The following is a 20,739-nucleotide window of genomic DNA, read 5'->3' as shown; positions in this document are numbered from 1 at the left end:
GCCAGAGTTTACTGTGCTGAATATTTGCCAAAAGTGGCCCACATATGTCTTAAGATAACTGGGCCACATTTGTCATATCACATCTGGGCCACTTTAGGCTCTCAGCCACATTATCCAGAGCTTACTGTGCCAAATATTTGCCAAAAGTGGCCCACATATGTTTTAAGATGACTGGACCACATTTGTCATATCACATCTGGGCCACTTTAGGCTCACGGCCAAATTAGCTAAAGCTTACTGTGTTGAATATTTGCCAAAAGTGGCCACATATGTCTTAAGAAAACTGGGCCACATTTGTCATATCACATCTGGTCCACTTTAGGCTCACAGCCACATTAGCCAGATCCTACTGTGCCAAATATTTGCCAAAAGTGGCCCACATATGTATTAAGATGACTGGCCCACATTTGTCCTATCACATCTGGGCCACTTTAGGCTCACAGCCACATTAGCCAGATCCTACTGTGCCAAATATTTGCCAAAAGTGGCCCACATATGTATTAAGATGACTGGGCCACATTTGTCATGTCACATCTGGGCCACTTTAGGCTCTCAGCCACATTAGCCAGATCCTACTGTGCCAAATATTTGCCAAAAGTGGCCCACATATGTCTTAAGAAAACTGGGCCACATTTGTCATATCACATCTGGGCCACTTTAGACTCTCAGCCACATTAGCCAGATCCTACTGTGCCAAATATTTGCCAAAAGTGGCCCACATATGTATTAAGATGACTGGGCCACATTTGTCATATCACATCTGGGCCACTTTAGGCTCTCAGCCACATTATCCAGAGTTTACTGTGCCAAATATTTGCCAAAAGTGGCCCACATATGTCTTAAGATAACTGGGCCACATTTGTCATATCACATCTGGGCCACTTTAGGCTCACGGCCAAATTAGCTAAAGCTTACTGTGTCAAATATTTGCCAAAAGTGGCCACATAAGTCTTAAGAAAACTGGGCCACATTTGTCATATCACATCTGGGCCACTTTAGGCTCTCAGCCACATTATCCAGAGTTTACTGTGCCAAATATTTGCCAAAAGTGGCCCACATATGTCTTAAGATAACTGGGCCACATTTGTCATATCACATCTGGTCCACTTTAGGCTCACAGCCACATTAGCCAGATCCTACTGTGCCAAATATTTGCCAAAAATGGCCCACATATGTCTTAAGAAAACTGGGCCACATTTGTCATATCACACCTGGGCCACTTTAGACTCTCAGCCACATTAGCCAGATCCTACTGTGCCAAATATTTGCCAAAAGTGGCCCACATATTTATTAAGATGACTGGGCCACATTTGTCATATCAGATCTGGGCCACTTTAGGCTCACAGCCACATTGGCCAAGAGTTTACTGTGCCAAATATTTGCAAAAAGTGGCCCACATATGTTTTAAGATAACTGGGCCACATTTGCCACATTACATCTGGGCCACTTTAGACTTTCAGCCAAATTAGCCAGATCCTACTGTGCCAAATATTTGGCAAAAGTGGCCCACATATGTATCAAGATGACTGGGCCACATTTGTCATATCACATTTGGGCCACTTTAGGCTCACAACCACATTAGCCAAGAGCTTACTGTGCCAAATATTTGCCAAAAGTTGCCCCCATATGTTTTAAGATAACTGAGCCACATGTGCTATATTTTCTTTGGGCCACTTTAGGCTTACAGCCACATGAGCCAGAGCTTACTGTGCCAAATATTTGCAAAAAAGTGGCCCACATATGTTTTATAATAACTGGGCCACATTTGCACAGACACATGTTAGCCTTAAATGACTACCACGTTTTTGCCAACTGTGGCCCACATTTGTCCTCTGTCATTTGGACCAAATGTACCATTTTCCACATGGGCCACATTAGGCTCGCATTCAGATTACATTTTACCATAAGTGCTAAATCTTTGTCTTAAATGGCCCATATATGAATTGAAATCTTTGCCATTGTACAGAAAGAAGACAACTAGTGCAACAACACAAAGACAACACAAATTGATTAAGTTAAATTAATCGTTTTTCCAAATTTAAGTGGATTGAACATGAAACAATAAAGTTGGCCAAAAAAAACCTTAAGAATTGTGTTGTTTCAACTCATTTTAAATAAATTGTTTAAACAAGCAGAAAAAAAGTCATTTTAGTATACATTTTAAAACATTAGGCCTAGCTTCAAATAGTTTGATGATAAAAGATTTTGGAATCTTTTTCTTGTGCTTTTTTTGTTGTAATATATATATATATATATATATATATATATATATATATATATATATATATATATATATATATATATATATATATATATATATATATGTGTGTGTGTGTGTGTGTGTGTGTGTGTGTGTGTGTGTGTGTGTGTGTGTGTGTGTGTGTGTGTGTGTTTTAATTTAATTCTTTACTGATTTGTTCGATTGATGTGGAAAAGGTAAGCATTGTATTCCCTATTTTTGTATGCTATTGTTCTTGTTGTGCAATAAAAAATAAATATAATAAAAACAATAAAGTAGGCTTCTTTGAGATTGAAATTAATATTAATTGGATCAAAGCTCTCCGTTTCTCAAAACCTTTGTTAGGATGTTTTATTAATGGAGCAAAGGGGGCAGACTGCATGAGCACTCGCTTTATAATTAATGCTCAGAAGGCCAGCCGAATTTGAGAGAGAGGTGAATGAATTAAAGTACCATTTGTACAAGCAATATCTTATGTCTTTTTAATTTTTATTCTTTTTAATGTGTAATTATTAGGATTGTTTGGGTTGTCTGTATAGAGCATAACATTTTCTCCCAATTTAGAGTCAATTTTTTGTTTGATAAACAGAGCGTAAATATCTCTCAAATCCTGTCGTGTAAAGCAATTTTATGATGTCTACATGCACATTTTATTAATCTGTGGTGCTCAAATTAGTGACAATGATGACTAAAACCTAGCTCATGCATATTAATAGGCTTACGCTGACGCCGCATGCTAATCCTCCAATGCTGAGTGCTTCTTCGTGAATATTAAGCGTATCGCTCTAACTTTCGCGACAACCTCCCAATAGCAAGGAGCGTTATTATGAATATTGATTATTCGCGCTGACGTCGCGTTGTTACCTTGCGTGGTTACCTTGAGGCAAATCCTGGGTTATGAATATTAAACAGCAAGCCTTCACCATAGTAGTTCTCGTGCTTTACCAGGAAAACCAAGGGATTGCGGAGAGAGAGGGAGGCCCGGAGAGCGACGCTTATTCGCCGCCCCTCCCCCATCCGCCGTCCTCCAGCGCTGGGATGCTGCCGCTGCTGCCGCCGCTGCCATCACCGCGAGATGCGCGTCAAACGGGCATCATCATCAGCATGTAGATCCACATCTCTCCTTCACCCATCACTCTGTCCAACAGCGCCAAAAATAACAGCAACGATGTGACCAAAACGACCCTCCTTTACGTCCCCGACAGCACAACACGCCGTTTCCAACCGATTAATTAATGCGGACATGGTACAATCTCATCTGCATCATTCAGGTTTCCGTTCGCAGAAGATGAAGTGCTCACCGCCGTCTGCCGCCTCCTGCACCCGTCATTTGATTCCTATTCTGCACCGATGCGCATTTGGAAAAGCGTAAAGGTCAAATGATGTGACTTTCATTTATTTTATCTCCATGATGGGCATGATTTGAGGATAAATCACTGTGTGAATCATTGCGACTTTTGCTGCCTTTTTTCGACTCCACGTCAAATGTCCTTGGAACATGGCCTGCGCGGTGAGTGGATATTTTTATTCGTTGATTGATGTTAACAAGTGTGGTGTTTTGTGTTAGGTTTGTTTATTCCCAGTGTCTGCTTATTGAAGTGCTTTATGATAATGGTAGATATGCATCAAATGGAAATGCTAATAATTTGCGGCATGCCCAGCACATTTATGCAGCAATATGTTAAGCATCATTGAAGTATTACTGATTGATCAACAATTGTTTTTTCAATATCATTCAAATAAAATAATAATACATCATCAGTATTATGAAGTTATGAAAGATACCATTATAATGATTATTAATTTTAGCATTAAAGTGTTTTATTAATATAATAATATAACTCACATTAAAAAAATAATAATACGAATTTCCATTATTTTGCTGTAAACTTAATTATGATCTTAAAGTTCTAGATCTACTTGTGGAAAAAAAAAACTAATTATTAGTTTTTGCTAGACTGAAAAAAAGGCTGATGGATGGTAACCTTGCTGTCTGGTTAGCTGGATCTTCTTTTAATCAGATGTTTTTAATACATCTTACTTTTTAATACGTGATTTAACCGCAAAATCATAACACAACATGCCACAGGCACTGCCATAAGCTGCGAGCAGCTGTACAGTGGTGACCAAGGTGAACATCTGATTCCTGAAGGTTACCAGGAAAGGGCATCATCTCGCATTAAGCGCATGTGTGTTGAGAAATCTTCCACTCATTTTGAATCAAATATGAGGTGGCGATTATGGGTTTAAATGTTTAGTAACCTAAACTTGCTGTCACCGCAGGGAAATGGAGGCGCAGAGCTCAAGCGGATTGTAATGTCATCCAAAATTGCAGGCCTGATGGCTGGTAGTGTTGCCTTCGTAAATCTGTTCTGCAGTGGGATTGGGCAAGTGTTTATGTGCGCATGCGCAGGCGTCTTTTTCTGAGAGAAGGCAGCAGATTTTGCGTCGAAACGAAAGGCGGTACATGGGTTGGGGAGAAGAGTGCGCTTTTATCCGGAGAGTGTTTCAAAAGGCGTTTAGATGTAATAGTTCTCGGTTTCCATCAGATATTACGTACACAATCCATCGCAGTAGGTGTGAGTGATGAACAATTGGCTGCTTGTTTCCCACAAACTACCTACACCTGTGACACCTTGGTGAGCAAACTGCCACCTTCACATTTCGAAATGCTGATCTTGTCGACTTTTAAACGTTACCCTCAGGGTAAACACTAACTAAATATTAACTCATTTGTAGGTAGATAGGCGAACGTGGCTAGTGGTCACAGTTGACCCCTGGGTAGAGAGTTTACCTAATTTAACGAATTTAAACAATTCATTATTGTTATTCCACTTCAAACAAGTCTTGTTAATGAATTGATATTTTTAGGTTGCTTTTTTGATTCAACTGTTTTATAATTGTTATAAAATAGCGTTTCATATTGTTTATTTTAAAATCATAATGAATATAAGTCTATACAATATTTAGCATTTCATACAGTGTTGTTTAAATTTGTCTAGTTATTTTTATTTCAAGATAATCACATTGTCATTTACATGTATTTTGTTGAATTTGTTTATTTAATAATATGTTTATTCATATTTTTATACTTTTTACATTTAAAAAGTTATTTTTTGAGGTGTCAGCTTGGCATGGGGAGGTAACCGTTTTCAAGGTATACCGCGGTTTGGAAAAGTCAAGGTTTTAAGTAATACCGTTCCTAAGGTGTATGTAAGACTTTTTTTTTCAGTTAGGACAACAGTATCTTTAGCAGAAGAGATATCCAAAGATGTCGTTTAAATGGTAAAACTGTGTTTTTAAAACAAATGAAGACAGCAGAAGTCAGTGATTCATTTGAATTATTTAGCCTGACATGTTTACTTCTCCAAAAATTCTAAATGTTTCTCAAAATAAAACATATTGTGTTCAAAGAGGGGAAAAGTGATTGTTTTTTACCCAGACATTTAAAAAGAATATACTTTAAAGTAGTAATCACATAACCGTGAAACCGTATATTTATATCCAAGGTTATCATACCTTTAGAATCTTATACCCATGCCTAGTGTCAGCTTGATTACTTTTGTTTTGAGCAATTTTAGAGATGAATGTTTAACATTTTTATCCTTTTTTTTTCTTCTACAGGTTTCTTACAGATATTATTCCTGTGTCAATAGATCCCCTTTATTTTGTAATAATCAGTAACATCATTTGATCTTCATAGAGATGGATTGGCACAATGGCTACCACTTTACTTGTTGACTTTTCCTTTATGGGGGGATATTTCAGAGCAACCCCAGCCACCACACCCTAGAACAGAAAATCCCAAACAATTCATGTCTCACAATGGAGAACTACACACAGAACATCTTACAAATAGGTAAGAAGGAAAACAAATAGGACAAAAGAAAACATCTTCACAGGTGAACATCTTTTAGCTAAACGCCTCTGCTAAAAAAAGCTACCAGTCTTCCACCACCAACACAGCACCATGGGGGATCTGGGCAATAGCACAGTAGAGTTCCACCCTAAAAAGCCAGGAATGGACCAGGGAGGCCATGATGGGGATTTTGGGGTGTCGGTGGATGAGTTGTGCTCACTGATGGAGCTCAGGGGAGCCGAGGCCCTGCAGAAGATCCAGGAGAACTACACAAATACAGAAACCCTTTGTCACAGACTCAAGACTTCACCTGCAGATGGTGAGTATCACAAGTTCAGCTTTGTGACCATATCACTTGCTAAATTACTTAAGATCACACAAGCGTACTAAAGACATACTATACACTTTTGGCTATTAAACAAGCTATAATAATATATCTGTCATTTGCATACTCTCAGGTCGTTCAACCTGTTTGGTTTTATTTCTCGACTGGAAAACAAATGGAGAATTGTACTGATTTATTGTGCACCATGTGGCTAGTCTGAGGCTTTTAAAGGAAAAGAGGCACAAGTGTCATAAATCTGGTCCATTAGACTTGTCCAACATATTCATATAGGAGTTCTCTAGCTGTATTGTAGTTTTATGTCAGGAATAGACCAAATTTGATGTTGTAATTTACTGATAAGACCTAAAAGTTTCAGTTTTATGATGATTATAGTGCTTTCATTTAGTTTTTAAAGCTCATTTCAGTTTATATTTGTTGTAATTCCATGTCAAAGGGCAACAAGTTCTGCCCATTTTGTGGTCTGCAGAAGAAAGTCATAAAGTGTTGCATGAACATGAGGATGGCTAAATGATGATGAATTTCTTTTGGAGTGAATCAATCTTGTAAATTCTGGAGCAGATTCTTGTATATTCACTATTGATGCTTTTCACGACTTGTTTTGACTTCATGAAAATAATACCAAGTCCCAGTCAGCTATATCTGCTTTTGATCAGCTCTATCCTTGACGAGCAACTGGTGATAACATTTTATTCCACGTTTTGCTGTAAATATGAACACATTTTATGTTTCATTATACCTGAACATGCTGATTGGGATCAAAGTTCTGCAAGTGACCAACTGGCAATGTGCAAGTTAAAAAAACACAGCTGCTCAATTTCATTATGATAAATGCAGTCTACCAAGTTCTCCACAAATTATGTTGCTATTAAACAGAGCCGAAACAAAGACTTCTTCACTAAATTTCCCTGTAACATCTGACAGGTGTATTTGCAAAAAGGTCAACCACACTGTCCACATCTTTTCAATGTAATGTAAATCCTGACTGTAGCTTTTAACGCTGACACAAGCTAAAATATTGTTCTGCAACTAAAGGAAATACCTTAAGTACACAGAGCAGAAACATTTTCAGACTGAAGAGTATTCCAGGATGAGGGGGCGTTATGACTAAAAGCTTGCTTCCCTATTTCAGTTTGAACCCGGGGAACAGACAAATGATAAATTTCAGTTGGACATAGGCCATAGTGGCTTTTTGACCTATGAATAAAATAACATGGATATGAAGGTGCCAGACCAAGAAGAGCTTTGTAGACCAGAGTCATCCGGTGGGTGTACCTTCTTACATTCAAAGAAGACTGCTCAGCTTGTGACTGCGACAAACCTTGAAGCGATTAACTGAAATAAGTTAAAGCTTCAAAACTGAAATAAGAAGTATTAGATTTGTATGTAAATATAAGAAATATAGAAGTTAATAATTTCTGCTATAGTAGTGTATAAAAATATAGGGCCCTATTTTAACGATCTAGATGCAAAGTCTAAAGTGCATGGCGCAAAAGCATTAAGGGCATATCCGAATCCGCTTTTGCTATTTTAAGGACAGAAAAATATGGTTTGCGCTGCAGCGGATGGTCTAACAGGGTTGTGCTTATTTTATTTATGATTTATGGGTGTGTTTTGAGAATAAACCAATCAGAGTCTCATCTCCTATTCCCTTTTAGGGTCAGTTGCGTCACGTCATGGCACATTTGCTATTTACATGGCAGACTTTGTAAGAGGAAGAACTGAATGCTTCACCAGCGCGAAAAATGTAAAACAGACCATCTGCAGTGCGAGGATAAAGAACGAGCACCTCTATTCAGACTCTTTACTTTCTCTTTACTTTACTTTTACTCTTTACTCCTTTACTTTCCTGGATAAGGAAACGGTACACACTCCACTGAAGACATCCATTAGCCTATACATAATTAATTTAGTTTGTTAAGCGCGAAGATTTGTTTCAAAACAATTTCTAAATTCAGTTCTAATTTCCAGCAAACGAATAAATGAGCAATCATTACAACGTGTGGTCAAAAACCATTATTTCTAGTTATATCAGTTATATCCAAACACATGTCCTATGCTCCATGCTCCAAAACCCGACAGGTTTACAAATCTAAGCTTGTTTTAATCAAACCAATACAAATATGCAAATAATAAATAATACTACTAATAATACAAACATTATACAAAATTAAGTTGTCATGGATAAACTGAAAAAAGCCCTCTGAGATGAAGAAGGCATGGAGGCAGTGTTTTTTTATATTTATGTAGAAAATAATAATTTCTGTAATATTTTAATATTTAAATTCTTTTTCATTTGTAAAGATTTTTGTGTATTGCTGTACATCCTGTGTGTATTAAGCAACATGTAAGCATTCAAGGTGCACAACTAACGTGCTCAGTCTGTTTTAGTTCCTCAAAATAGCAATGTGGCAACAATGCGCCTTAACACACCTCCTTTCTAGACCTAGATGAGTCCACAAAGTGGTGCAAAGCTTATGGTTGCGTTATTTTGAAATTATCAACACATTGTGCCAAATATGTCTTGCACCTTATTGTGCCGGGTGTAAGATAGGGCCTATAAAATCAGAAGCTCAGAAGCTTACACTCAAACTGCACTATAGAACTAAAGCTCTAATAGTAACACAAAACTATAAGACAATATCTAAGCTCTTGTATTTTCTCTGCCAAAGCATGTTGCATAATACATCTTCATGCATAATACAGGAGGCTTCAGATAGGCAGATGTGCTTGCCCATCAATTTTATTTCTACAGTTTCATGCTGTCCTTGATCAGAAATGGCTTACAGTTTAGTGTTACAGAACACTAAAGAATGTAAAATAATATTTTTTCTCCGAATCTTTTATTGCTGTGTCTATTCTGGCTAGATGATCCCACTTTGCGCTCTGATAATCACATTGATCTTGTTCTGACCACTTGCTTTCAGACCAAGTCATGCGGTCTGCCTGCATCGCTATTCGCTAGCCACGTTGAGGTTGCTTTAAGTTGATTGTAAAGCTCTTTCTCCTCCTTTAATGCTGCTCTTTGAAAAAGCTCTGACAGGGATACAAAAAGAGAAGCTTACGGGCATGGATGGAGAGATGAAAGGGGAGAAGAAAGGCCTGGATGTACCGGACAAGCCTTTCAATACTGCTTGTCTGTGGAAAGAGGATTGCACCGGCATATCTTACTTGTCTTAATTACTCTTGAGCATATTGTGCCTGAATGAATTAATTGGGGCAATTGGAATGAGTTAGGGAAATGATTTCCTACAAACCATTGGAGTAACTCAATTAGGTTTTGCAGTGAGTGAAAGGGAAGCTCTGTTGGGAGATGAGAGGTTGCCAGGGGCAGCAGGTGATGATTGGCAGGGCGAGGATGCAGAGAGCGTGACAGTCTGTCTGGGTCTCGTTGCCAAAAATCACACCCTGTGGTGCATCCGAAACACACTGACTTAACCATCTGTGCCCTGTGTTCTCCTGTTATGTCCTCTCCCCTCCCTTCCTGTCACCCTGAGAGGTCAGGGATTGGTGCTAAAAGAATTGAGCGATGACTAATGAGCATTCAGGAAGTTGCTAAAAGCATTTACATGGAGAAAAGCCCATTAATAAATGAATTTGTGACTCCGCTAGTATACACTGCATCCGGAAAGTATTCATAGCGCTTCACTTTTTCCACATTTTTCTTATGTTACAGCCTTATTCCAAAATGGATTCAATTAATTGATTTCCTCAAAATTCTACACACAATACCCCATAATGACAATGTGAAAAAAGATTTCTTGAAATTGTTGCAAATTTATTACAAATAAAAAACCTGAAAAATCACATGTACTTAAATATTCACACCCTTTGCGCAATACTTTGTTGATGCACCTTTGGCAGTGATTACAGCCTCAAGTCTTTTTGAATATGATGCCACAAGCTTGGCATACCTGTCTTCGGGAATATTTGCCCATTCTTCTTTGCAGTACCTCTCAAGCTCTATCAGGTTATATGGGAAGCTGCGGTGTACAGCCATTTTCAGATCTCTCCAGAGATGTTCAGTAGGATTTAGGACTGGGCTCAGGCTGGGCCACTCAAAGACATTTGCTGAGTTGTTGTGAAGCCACTCCATTGATATTTTGGCGTGTGCTTTGAGTCATTGTCCTGCTGGAAGATGAATTGTCGCCCCAGTCTGAGGTCAAAAGCACTCTAAAGCAAGTTTTCATTCAGGCTGTTTCTGTACATTGCTGCATTCATCTTCCCCGCTATCCAGACTAGTCTAGTTCCTGCTGCTGAAAAACATCCCCACAGCATGATGCTGCCACCACCATCCTTCTCTGTAGGGATGATATTAGCCTGATGATGAGCGGTTCCTGGTTTTCTCCAAACGTAACACCTGGCATTCATTCCAAATAGTTAAACTTTAGTCTCATCAGACCAGAGAATTTTGTTTCTTATGATCTGGGAGTCCTTCAGAAGCCTTTTGGCAAATTCCATGTGGGGAGTGGCTTCCGTCTGGCCACTTTACTATACAGGCCTGATTGGTGCATTGCTGCACAGATGGTTGTCATTCTGTAAGGTTCTCTCTCCACAGAAAAACGCTGAAGCTCAGACAGAGTGACCAACGTGTTCTTGATCACCTCCCTGACTAAGTCCCTTCTCCCCCGACCACTCAGCTTAGATGATCGAGCAGTTCTAGGAAGAGTCCTGGTGGTTCCAAACATCTTCCTTTTACTGATGATGGAGGCCACTGTGCTCATTGAAACTTTTAGAGCAGCAGAAACTTTTCTGTAACCTTTCCCAGCCTTTTGCCTCAAGACAATCCTGTCTCGGAGGTCTACAGACAATTCTATTGTCTTCATACTTGGTTTATGCTTTAGCATGCACTGTCAACCCTGGGAGCTTATATAGACAGGTGTATGCCTTTTCAAATCATGTCCAATCAACTGAATTGTGATTTTTCAGGTTTTTTATTTTTAATAAATTTCAAAAAAACTTTTTTTTTGCCATTGTCATTATGGGGTTTTGTGTGCGGAATTTGGGGAAATAATTTAATTGAATCACCCATACCTAAAAATCAATTGCACAGCCTGTCATCTCTATTGAAGATGTCAGTGTCAGTGTGGGTAAAAAAAAAAACACTATAGTATTTACCATAACTTACTATAGTATATTTTCAGGGGAGCGCCTAACATCTGAAAATAGATCTGTTAGAGGATGTGGCCTGTTCAGTGTACCATCATCTTACTTGTGTCACTGAATTTCTGTTAATAAAATTGTTAATAATGTCTTTCCATCACAAAGGGCTATCGGACAATCCTGCGGATCTGGAGAAACGTCGAAAGGTTTTTGGAATGAACTTCATCCCTCCTAAGCAGCCCAAGACCTTCCTTGAGCTTGTGTGGGAGGCTCTACAGGATATTACCCTCATAATCCTGGAAATAGCGGCCATTATTTCCCTCGGACTGTCCTTTTACCAGCCGCCAGGAGGGGACAGTGAAGGTGATTTGGCCTGATCACACCAAGGATGATAGCAAAAAAAGATATAATCGAGAAAATTTTTTTTAAAATAAAATTAAAAAATATGTTTCAACGTAGTTCACAGAACAAATATAATAATACCAGAATATTGAAGCAAGATTTGTTTTAATTGCTGCAAGAATGAGTTGAGAAACAATACAATATGAATACCAATCAGAAAGACCTTGAGCAAAGACAGCCTGAGTTAACCACAGAGTTAATGTGCATTGGTGTGTGGTGGATACTAAAAGAGATGTGAGAATAAACCACAAAGCCAGTCACAAGGGTAAATGTTTAGAAATTGATATATTCACATAATCTGAATGCTGCATAAATAATTTATCAGCATTGGACAATTTCTGGTCTACTATTTTGCTATCTGCAATTCTGGAATATGAGGGTGACACAAAAATCCATATATTGTCTTTAAGGTTGTTTAAATTAAGTGGTTAGAAATGAACATTACTAATTAAAAATCATATTTTGATATATTTACAGTTGTAAATTCAAATACGCTTACCGGACACTTTATTAGGTACACCTATTCAAGGGGTCATTTACAAAAATTTCTAATCAGCCAATCACATGGCAGCAACTCAATGCATTTAGGCATTTAGACATGGTCAAGCTGATCTGCTGCAGTTCAAACTGAGAATCAGAATGTGGAGGAAAGATGATTTAAGTGACTTTGAACTTGGCATGGTTGTTGGTACCAGACATGCTTATCTAAGTATTTCAGAAACTGCTGATCTACTGCTCATCTACTTTTAACATACATCCATTGGTAGGATTTACAGAGAATGGTCAGAAAAATAGAAAATATCCAGTGAACGGCAGTTCTGTGGGTGCAATTGCCTTGTTGAGGTCAGAGGAGAATGGCCAGACCGATTCCAGCTGATAGAAAGGCAACAGTAACTCAAATAACCACTCGTTACAACCAAGGTATGCAGAAGAGCATCTCTGAACACACAACACATCGAACCTTGAAGCGGATGGGCTGTAGCTGCAGAAGATAACACCAGGTGCCACTCCTGTCAGCTGAGAACAGGAAAATGAGGCTACAAAAATAACACAGGCTCACCAAAATTTGACAATAGACGATTGGAAAAACTTTGCCTGGTGAGTCTTGTTTTCTACTGCGACATTCGGATGGTAGGGTCAGAATTTGGCATCAACAACATGAAAGCATGGATCCATCCTGCTTTGTAACAACAGTTCAGGCTGGTGGTGGTGCTGTAATGGTGTGGGGGATATTTATTTAGCACACTTTGTGCCCATTAGTACCAACTGAGCATCATGTCAACGCCACAGCCTACCTGAATATTGTTGCTGGCCATGTCTATCCCTTTTTGACCACAGGTTACCCCCATCTTCTGATGGCTACTTCCAGCAGGACAACACACCATGTCATAAAGTGTGAATTATCTCAGACTGGTTTATTGAACATGACAATGATTTCACTATACTCAAATGGCCTCCACATTCACCAGATTTCAATCCAATAGAGCACCTTTGGGATGTGGTGGAATGAGAAATTCGCATCATGGATGTGCAGCCGACAAATCTGCAGCTACTGCATGATGCTATCATGTCAATATGGACCAAAATCTCTGAGGAATATTTCCGTTGCCTTCTTAAATCTATGTCACATAGTATTAAGGCAATTCTGAAGGCATAAGGGGTTCAACCTGGTACTAGTAAGGTGTACCTAATAAAGTGGCCAGTGAGAGTATATTTTATACATAGAGATGAAAGTAAATTGTATATGTAAATTCACCAATATTCTAATTGTCTTTGGCATAAAAAAATATCAATCATTCTGACCCGTACAATGTGTTTTCACCAAAAACTGACACAAGCAACATGCTCTAAGACATTTTTTCATAAAAAAGATGCTATGATAAATAGAAGCCATAGTCCTATTAAATTAAATAATTTAACTCTTTTTTTTTTTTAACTATTTTTCTAATCCGACCTCTGATACCACTGCATGTTTTTGAAAATATTTATCCCTAAATAGGTCTTTTAATGTTAGTTTGAAGGTTTTGAATATATATAAGAAACTGTCTCGTATGTGGTTTTAAGCACCAGTAGAGATGGATGTACAGATAAAAAAAACAAAGAATAGAAAGAATGGAGTGAGAGGTAGATGGATCGATAAAAGAATATAAAGGATCACAAGTATACACTCATACTCCCTGTCCTCCTACACATTTTTACCTTTCCATCTCTGACTCTGTTCTCTCTCCCCCTCTCCGTCCAGCATGTGTTGAAGTGAGTGAAGGTGCGGAGGACGAGGGAGAGGCGGATGCCAACTGGATTGAGGGTGCAGCTATCCTGCTATCGGTGATCTGCGTGGTGCTGGTGACTGCCTTCAATGACTGGAGCAAAGAAAAGCAGTTTCGTGGCTTGCAGAGCCGCATCGAACAGGAGCAACGTTTCGCTGTGGTGCGCAACAGCACGGTCATTCAAATCCCTGTGGCTGAGATGGTGGTGGGGGATATTGCCCAGGTCAAATATGGTCAGTAGAGTTTCAAATTTGTCCCTCAACTTGTCCCTTGTTTTTTTTTTAAACATCTGGAATGGAACAGGGTATATCAAATTGCTGAATAAATATCTGGTTTATGAATGTTAAAATTGGGTTGAACACTTATTAAAATGTTAAAATCTGTAGAGGTATTACATATGATGCATTCAAATAGCAAATCAATTATAAAAATAATTTATCCTCAAATTCAAAATTAATTTAAAATCAGTTTGTGTAATTATTAGTGCTGGGCAAAGATTAATCACGATTAATCAGATCCTATATATATATATATATATATATATATATATATATATATATATATATATATATATGTATATGTATGTATATATATATATATATATATATATATATATATATATATATATGTGAATGTGATACACACATACATAGAAACAAATCTATATGATGTGTATCACATACATACTTTATATCTAAATATAAATAAACATTTTCTCAAATATATGCATGCATATGTGTATTCATAATAAACATACTGAGTAAACACACATACACTACATGACAGAAGTCTTGTTGCCTAGACAAGTTTTAGGAACAACAAATAATAACTTGACTTGTTGATAATTTGGAATAAGACGTGGCTTATATTGAAGGCAAAGGCATCTTGATTGTGCTTATTTTACCAAAAGAAAAATATGATCATGCCTTGATTTTCAATTATTTATTTAGAACAGTAAGGTCTGACTTTTCTTAGATGAAAGTCTTGTTACTCAACAGAAATAATGTACAGTATAGAATATAAAGTCATGGAGCAGCGGAGAAGGAATTAATACTGTGTCTGACTCCCATGAGCTTCGAGGACTGCATCAACACATCTCTGCAATGACTCAAATAACTGATTAATAAAGTCATCTGGAATGGCAAAGAAAGCGTTCTTGCAGGACTCCCAGAGTTCATCAAGATTCTTTGGATTCATCTTCAGTGCCTCCTCCATCATCTTACCCCAGACATGCTCAATAATGTTTATATGTGAATGGGCTGGCCAATCCTGGAGCACGTTGCCCTTCTTTGCCTTCAGGAACTTTGATGTGGAGGCTGAAGTATGAGGAGCGCTATCCTCCTGAAGAATTTGTCCTCTCCTGTGGTTTGTAATGTAATTGGCAGCAAAAATGTCTTGATACTTAAGGCTGTTGATGTTGCCATCCACTCTGCAGATCTCTCACACGCCCCCATACTGAATGCAAAACCCAAACCATGATTTTTCCTTCGCTAAACTTGACTGATTTCTGTGAGAATCTTGGGTCCATGCGGGGGTTCCAGTAGGTCTTCTGCGGTATTTGATGATTGGGATGCAGTTCAACAGATGATTTATCTGAAAAATCTACCATCTGACACTTTTCCAGATGATCAACTGGAAGTCAAGTTATTATTTGTTACTCTTAAAACTGGGATCAATGACAAGACTGTTGTCAGGTAGTGTAAACTATGTCAATTTTTATTTTGGATGCGAATTAATCTTGAAATTTGTACAATAGAAGATTAGAAAAACGTTGCCTGGTCTGATGATTTTTACCCCGCATTTATTTTTATATAAATAATTCTTACAATTTAGCTTAATATTATGCACTTTAAATGCATACTGTACCTAATAATTCCAGCACACAGAGAGAGACACATTTCAAGTGGCCTCTGGATTGATATATATGTTGTCCATTAGAGATAGTAGTACTCAATGGTAAGATGTAATTGATCTGTTGCTGTCACTCTGGCGTCTCCTAGGCGACCTCCTGCCTGCGGATGGTGTTCTCATCCAAGGGAACGACCTAAAGATCGATGAGAGCTCCCTCACTGGAGAGTCTGATCACGTACGCAAATCCATTGACAAGGATCCCATGCTGCTGTCAGGTAGGGAGTAAAGGTTATATAAGCTAACATATGTTTGCGTGTGTTTGCTTGGAGTCGTGTGGACTGGGACGGCCATATGGTCTTAGGTTGAGTTTTGTGTGTGTGTGTGTGTGTGTGTGTGTGTGTGTGTTTATAAATAGTTCTGGTTATTCTGAATACTGCTTTTTAACATCTTTTTCTAAATTTGCGATGGTTATTTTAAAAGTGTACATTGTTTATTCTTTAGGTGAACAGTTAATTTGTTAGTTAATCCATTGAAAAAAAAACTTAGGTAATCTTCAATTAAAGTCTGACAATTTGCTTTTGTGTTGGGAATGGCGGCCTTTCTCTGTTGATAACATTATTCTTAATAGTGGTGTAAGGGATCACAGTTATTTGATTTTTAGTTCGCATGGGTCACAACCCACGGTTCGGAACACACGTGACCCGTGTATTAGGCTAATACATTTTTTTTACCTGTAGATTAATCCTACATTTTTAACGATTGCTGAGAGATCACAACTTGTGTCATTCAAATCACATGTATGAAAACATATAGGCTTTCATGTTAAATATAACGATGATAGAAGAAGTTGTGGTTGGTTATTCGGGATGTGCAGGGTATCCTAGTTTATTAAGGTGTTGGCAAGGTGTTATTAGGTTATTTCTGTCACTAATTGTTTAGCCTGCATTAATGCATTTAGTGTAAGCTGCACGATTAATCATTAAAAGATTGGGATCTCAACACCCACGCAACACAAATTATAAATGATAGTGATTTGCTTATGTTTATTAATCTTTATTAATCGCTGCATTCAAATCTGTGCTTAAAAATGCAAAAAACAAAAAAGAGATTGAGTCTTCAGTCTTTTGAGTTCGTTATGAAGTTTCAAACAGTCAAATAACACATAAGTACTGGGAAAACAGTTTATAGTTTAGATAAAACCACCAATGTTTATGGTAAATATTAAACTCACCAACATATGCATTTAAAGGGCCATGAAATCCCCAACCTCAGTATTGTTTAAATAAATGCTTCGAGATGGGCGTGGAGCGCTGTGAGCAGTGGGAGGAGTGGGCGTGGTCGTCAGAGTAGGGGAGAAAAAGGGGAGCGAACAACTGTCAACTGGCTCACAAAATGAGACCCAAACCTTGAGGAAACCCAGTTTACAAAGTTAAAATACAAAGAAATAAACCGTAAGTAATTTAATGTTCTGCTACATATGTTATTCTTAATTTCATATACACACAAGAACAAATTGTTATATCATCATAAAGATAATTGTGTTTATATAAACACTATAAATGAGGAGGACTTCTATCCACAGTGGATAGCAGTGCAGCAGGTCTCTTTCCCTGTCTATTCCAAACATTAACTCTGCTGGTAATCTGGAGATTTTAAACATATGGCGAATAGCAGCACAGATATAGGTGATGTGTCTGAATGGTAACGAACTCAACTGATAAAAGACAAAGCCATTCTCCAATTCTCATATAGCTCTCTCGACAAAAATGCTTGCTGCAAACCAACAACTTTGCTGTATCGGCCGAATCGTGGGGAAAACATGCAGCAAATTGTGTGAATCATGGAAACAAGCACATACAACTAGTGTGCAGACGCGGTCTCACCCAGTCATTGGGTCTTACAGCTAGGCAGGTCTGCCTTGGCTTCGGAAAGCACTCTCACGAATAATTAAGATGCAGGTTCTTCCCATAGGATAAGAAAACTTTGCTATAAATAATAATAAGAAACCGACGCGTCATGACTAGTAGATTTATGCTACATAACCGTTTTTGATCACCCGCCAAAAATTATTTTAAACCCGGAAGATGACATTAGCTGACAAAAGCTCAAAATGATCCAGTTTTTCCCACAATTAAAGATGACAGGTGCTAACGTTGTCTTTACTGATCCTCAACACACACAAATCTGTTAGAATCTTAAATAAAGTGCTCGAGGGTGTCTTGGACCTTCAACTTTTAATAATCAATGAAACTTGTATTCAACAATTAGGTTATTTAATTAATAGGTGGCAACAACCAGCCATCAAAAAGATGCCACTGAATAATTCTTCAAAAATGATCCATCTAGCAATGAAACAAGAAAATTTATGATTGAACAACCGAATCATTTATTGCAAATTAGACTCAAAATAAATACGGGTTGTACGAATTATAATGTTAGATTTCTAGATTTAGCATTATCAGCAACAGAAGTAGTAACAGTGAATTCTTCACAGAACATTTTACAATTTATTTTCATTCAGCTGATTATTTCTTCATTTTATTTTTAATAAAATTACAGTTTTCAGTTCTGTTTGTTAAAACCAAAGTTTCTTGCAGTACTGTTTTTGTAATAAATGAAACGCAAATTACATTTGTCTCCTCCCCTTTTTGGCTGATCTGAAAAATGGTCCTATCCATGACTAAAAAACCATGTGATTCAAACCGTGAGATTTGTGACCCGTTACACCACTAATTCTCAACCACGCTCATTTTGCTATAAAGAAATGATGTTCAAAAAATAAAGCTCCGGCCACTACTCAAAATTCAGTTGTAATTAAATCAACAGATGAAATAAAAGTCCCAGCAATTTCCATTTCACGTGACCTTTAATAAATATGATGATTCAGGATTGTGTTCGAAAATCCAAGCAGTTGCATGCTTGAACATGCACAGCTTGTTTAGTTTGCCTGAGCAGGATGCTTAATCCCAGGGGTGCCATTTTCTGTCCGTGCATGGTTCGTATCACGCATGTAGAGTACTGGAAATCTTCATTCTGTTTGCGAATTACCCATATCAGTTCATTTAAGCTGACACTGTGCAATCCATCTGAATAGAACCAATTTGCTGTTTGGCGGGGGGGAAGGGACCTTCACAAAGTATTCTGTCAATACTTTTAACACTCAGGTGATACAGCGCTTAGGCTAAATCTCATTGAGTACTTTAATGAGAGAATGTCCCTGAGGTCTGATAAACAGGTTAATCAGCTTCCTCCCTCATCTCTGCTTCCTGGAGGAAGGATTTGTATTAGGTCCTCCAGAGAGCTGCTCTGCCACTTCTTTCTAATGATGGTAGTTCACCAGAGCAGCATCTGTTTCTCTGCTTGGCCACACACGCACTGCTACCCCACGACCTCGGCATGATGAAGCCAGGGAGACAAATGGGAAAGGGAATTTATGGAAGCGTAACATGCTTTTAGATATTTTAAGTGAAAAATGCCAGCGTAATGCGATTAGAATGGACTTGCACGACTCAATTGACATTAATGAAGAATAATGAAATCTAATTTGTGCCCAGAGAAAAGGTTTGAATATTGTTAATGCCATTAAATGTCTAGTTCAGATCTGCTTGTATTTTCAGTAAATAATTAATCAATGAATTAAAAGAAAGTACATAGTGGGGCTGCACGATGCTGGAAAAATCTGACATTGCGATGTTTTGTTTTTATGCAGTATATATTGCAATATTCTTTTTTATACATAATTAGACTTGGAATTTTTGGTCACTTAATTTTAAGGTTCGATTCTCGCTCTTAGCAAACCATTTTGACGTTTGCTTCAATCGACTCCTAATTTGCTTCTTATTTGTAGTTGATAAGGTAGTTTATGTATTGGGTAGGATTACAAATGTAGAATAAGATTATACAGAATACAGGCTCTTCTAAGCATCTCAATAACATGTACAGTATGCTAATAAGCAACTAGTAATAATGAGAATTGGTCTCTAAAGTGTTATCAAATATATTCATTTTGATTGGGATGATTCTGTAGGGAAACGAGTAATGCATAAAATGTAATAAACTATAAGCATAGATACATGCAACAGTGCAAAGGTAAAAATGAAATAAACAATGCATGCATTATGGTTTTGTATAAGATAATATAAATATTACACTGCAAAGTCAACTCAACATTGCATAACTATGCTATGTGACTATTGTGGACACATTGCAATATCGATGCTGAAAGGATATGTTTTGCAGTACTAGTACAGTCATTGTTTCTTTTAAATAAATGAATAGTTTTATTCAGTAAATACACGTTAAATTGATCAGAAGTGATCGATAATGTTAAAATTGAATGTGCATTTTTATACTACCATTTAAATTTGTTTGTAGGATTTTTTTAAAGTAATACTTTTATTCTGCAAAACTGCATTTAATGTGACCATAAATAATATAAAATAATTCATATTCATTGAAATATTTTATGCAAGTAATTAAACAGGTTTCTTAAGTGAAATCAGCACAGATGAGTAGAATCTTTCATCAAATAGATTGATGATTAGTTAAGTGATTGCAGAAAATTCACTTTTATCCTTTATTGCACATATGGGTCTAAAGTCACTTGACTGCATCAGAATTTCTTTATCTTTGCTATAAATGAACTTCTTCACTTGGTATTCCAGGAATTCCTTAA

At 37.6% G+C, this 20,739-nt stretch overlaps 2 protein-coding genes across 13 annotated transcripts in view; both read left to right on the top strand.

Moving 5' to 3' along the window:
- The window catches only part of si:dkey-6n6.1, a 215,547-nt gene that overhangs the window by 103,802 nt on the left and 91,006 nt on the right, over positions 1–20,739 (top strand). The gene's annotated exons all lie outside the window — the stretch shown is intronic.
- The window catches only part of atp2b3a (ATPase plasma membrane Ca2+ transporting 3a), a 50,179-nt gene continuing 32,554 nt past the window's right edge, over positions 3,115–20,739 (top strand). For 6 of the 12 annotated variants that reach the window (XM_021478239.3, XM_005166819.6, XM_073909330.1 and 3 more), the window contains exons 1-5: positions 3,304–3,749; positions 5,864–6,417; positions 11,710–11,907; positions 14,189–14,446; positions 16,214–16,339. In XM_021478239.3, the coding sequence (XP_021333914.1) occupies positions 6,210–6,417; positions 11,710–11,907; positions 14,189–14,446; positions 16,214–16,339 (790 nt within the window). In that variant the 5' untranslated portion in view covers positions 3,304–3,749; positions 5,864–6,209. Of the gene's footprint in view, positions 3,750–4,686; positions 4,879–5,863; positions 6,418–11,709; positions 11,908–14,188; positions 14,447–16,213; positions 16,340–20,739 lie in introns of those variants that run through there. The other 6 variants (XM_073909327.1, XM_073909326.1, XM_073909325.1 and 3 more) reach the window with 2 other exon arrangements.

Source organism: Danio rerio, chromosome 8, assembly GCF_049306965.1.
Source record: "Danio rerio strain Tuebingen ecotype United States chromosome 8, GRCz12tu, whole genome shotgun sequence".
In the NCBI taxonomy this organism is placed as follows: domain Eukaryota; kingdom Metazoa; phylum Chordata; class Actinopteri; order Cypriniformes; family Danionidae; genus Danio; species Danio rerio.
This window is presented reverse-complemented; position numbering and strand designations above follow the sequence as displayed.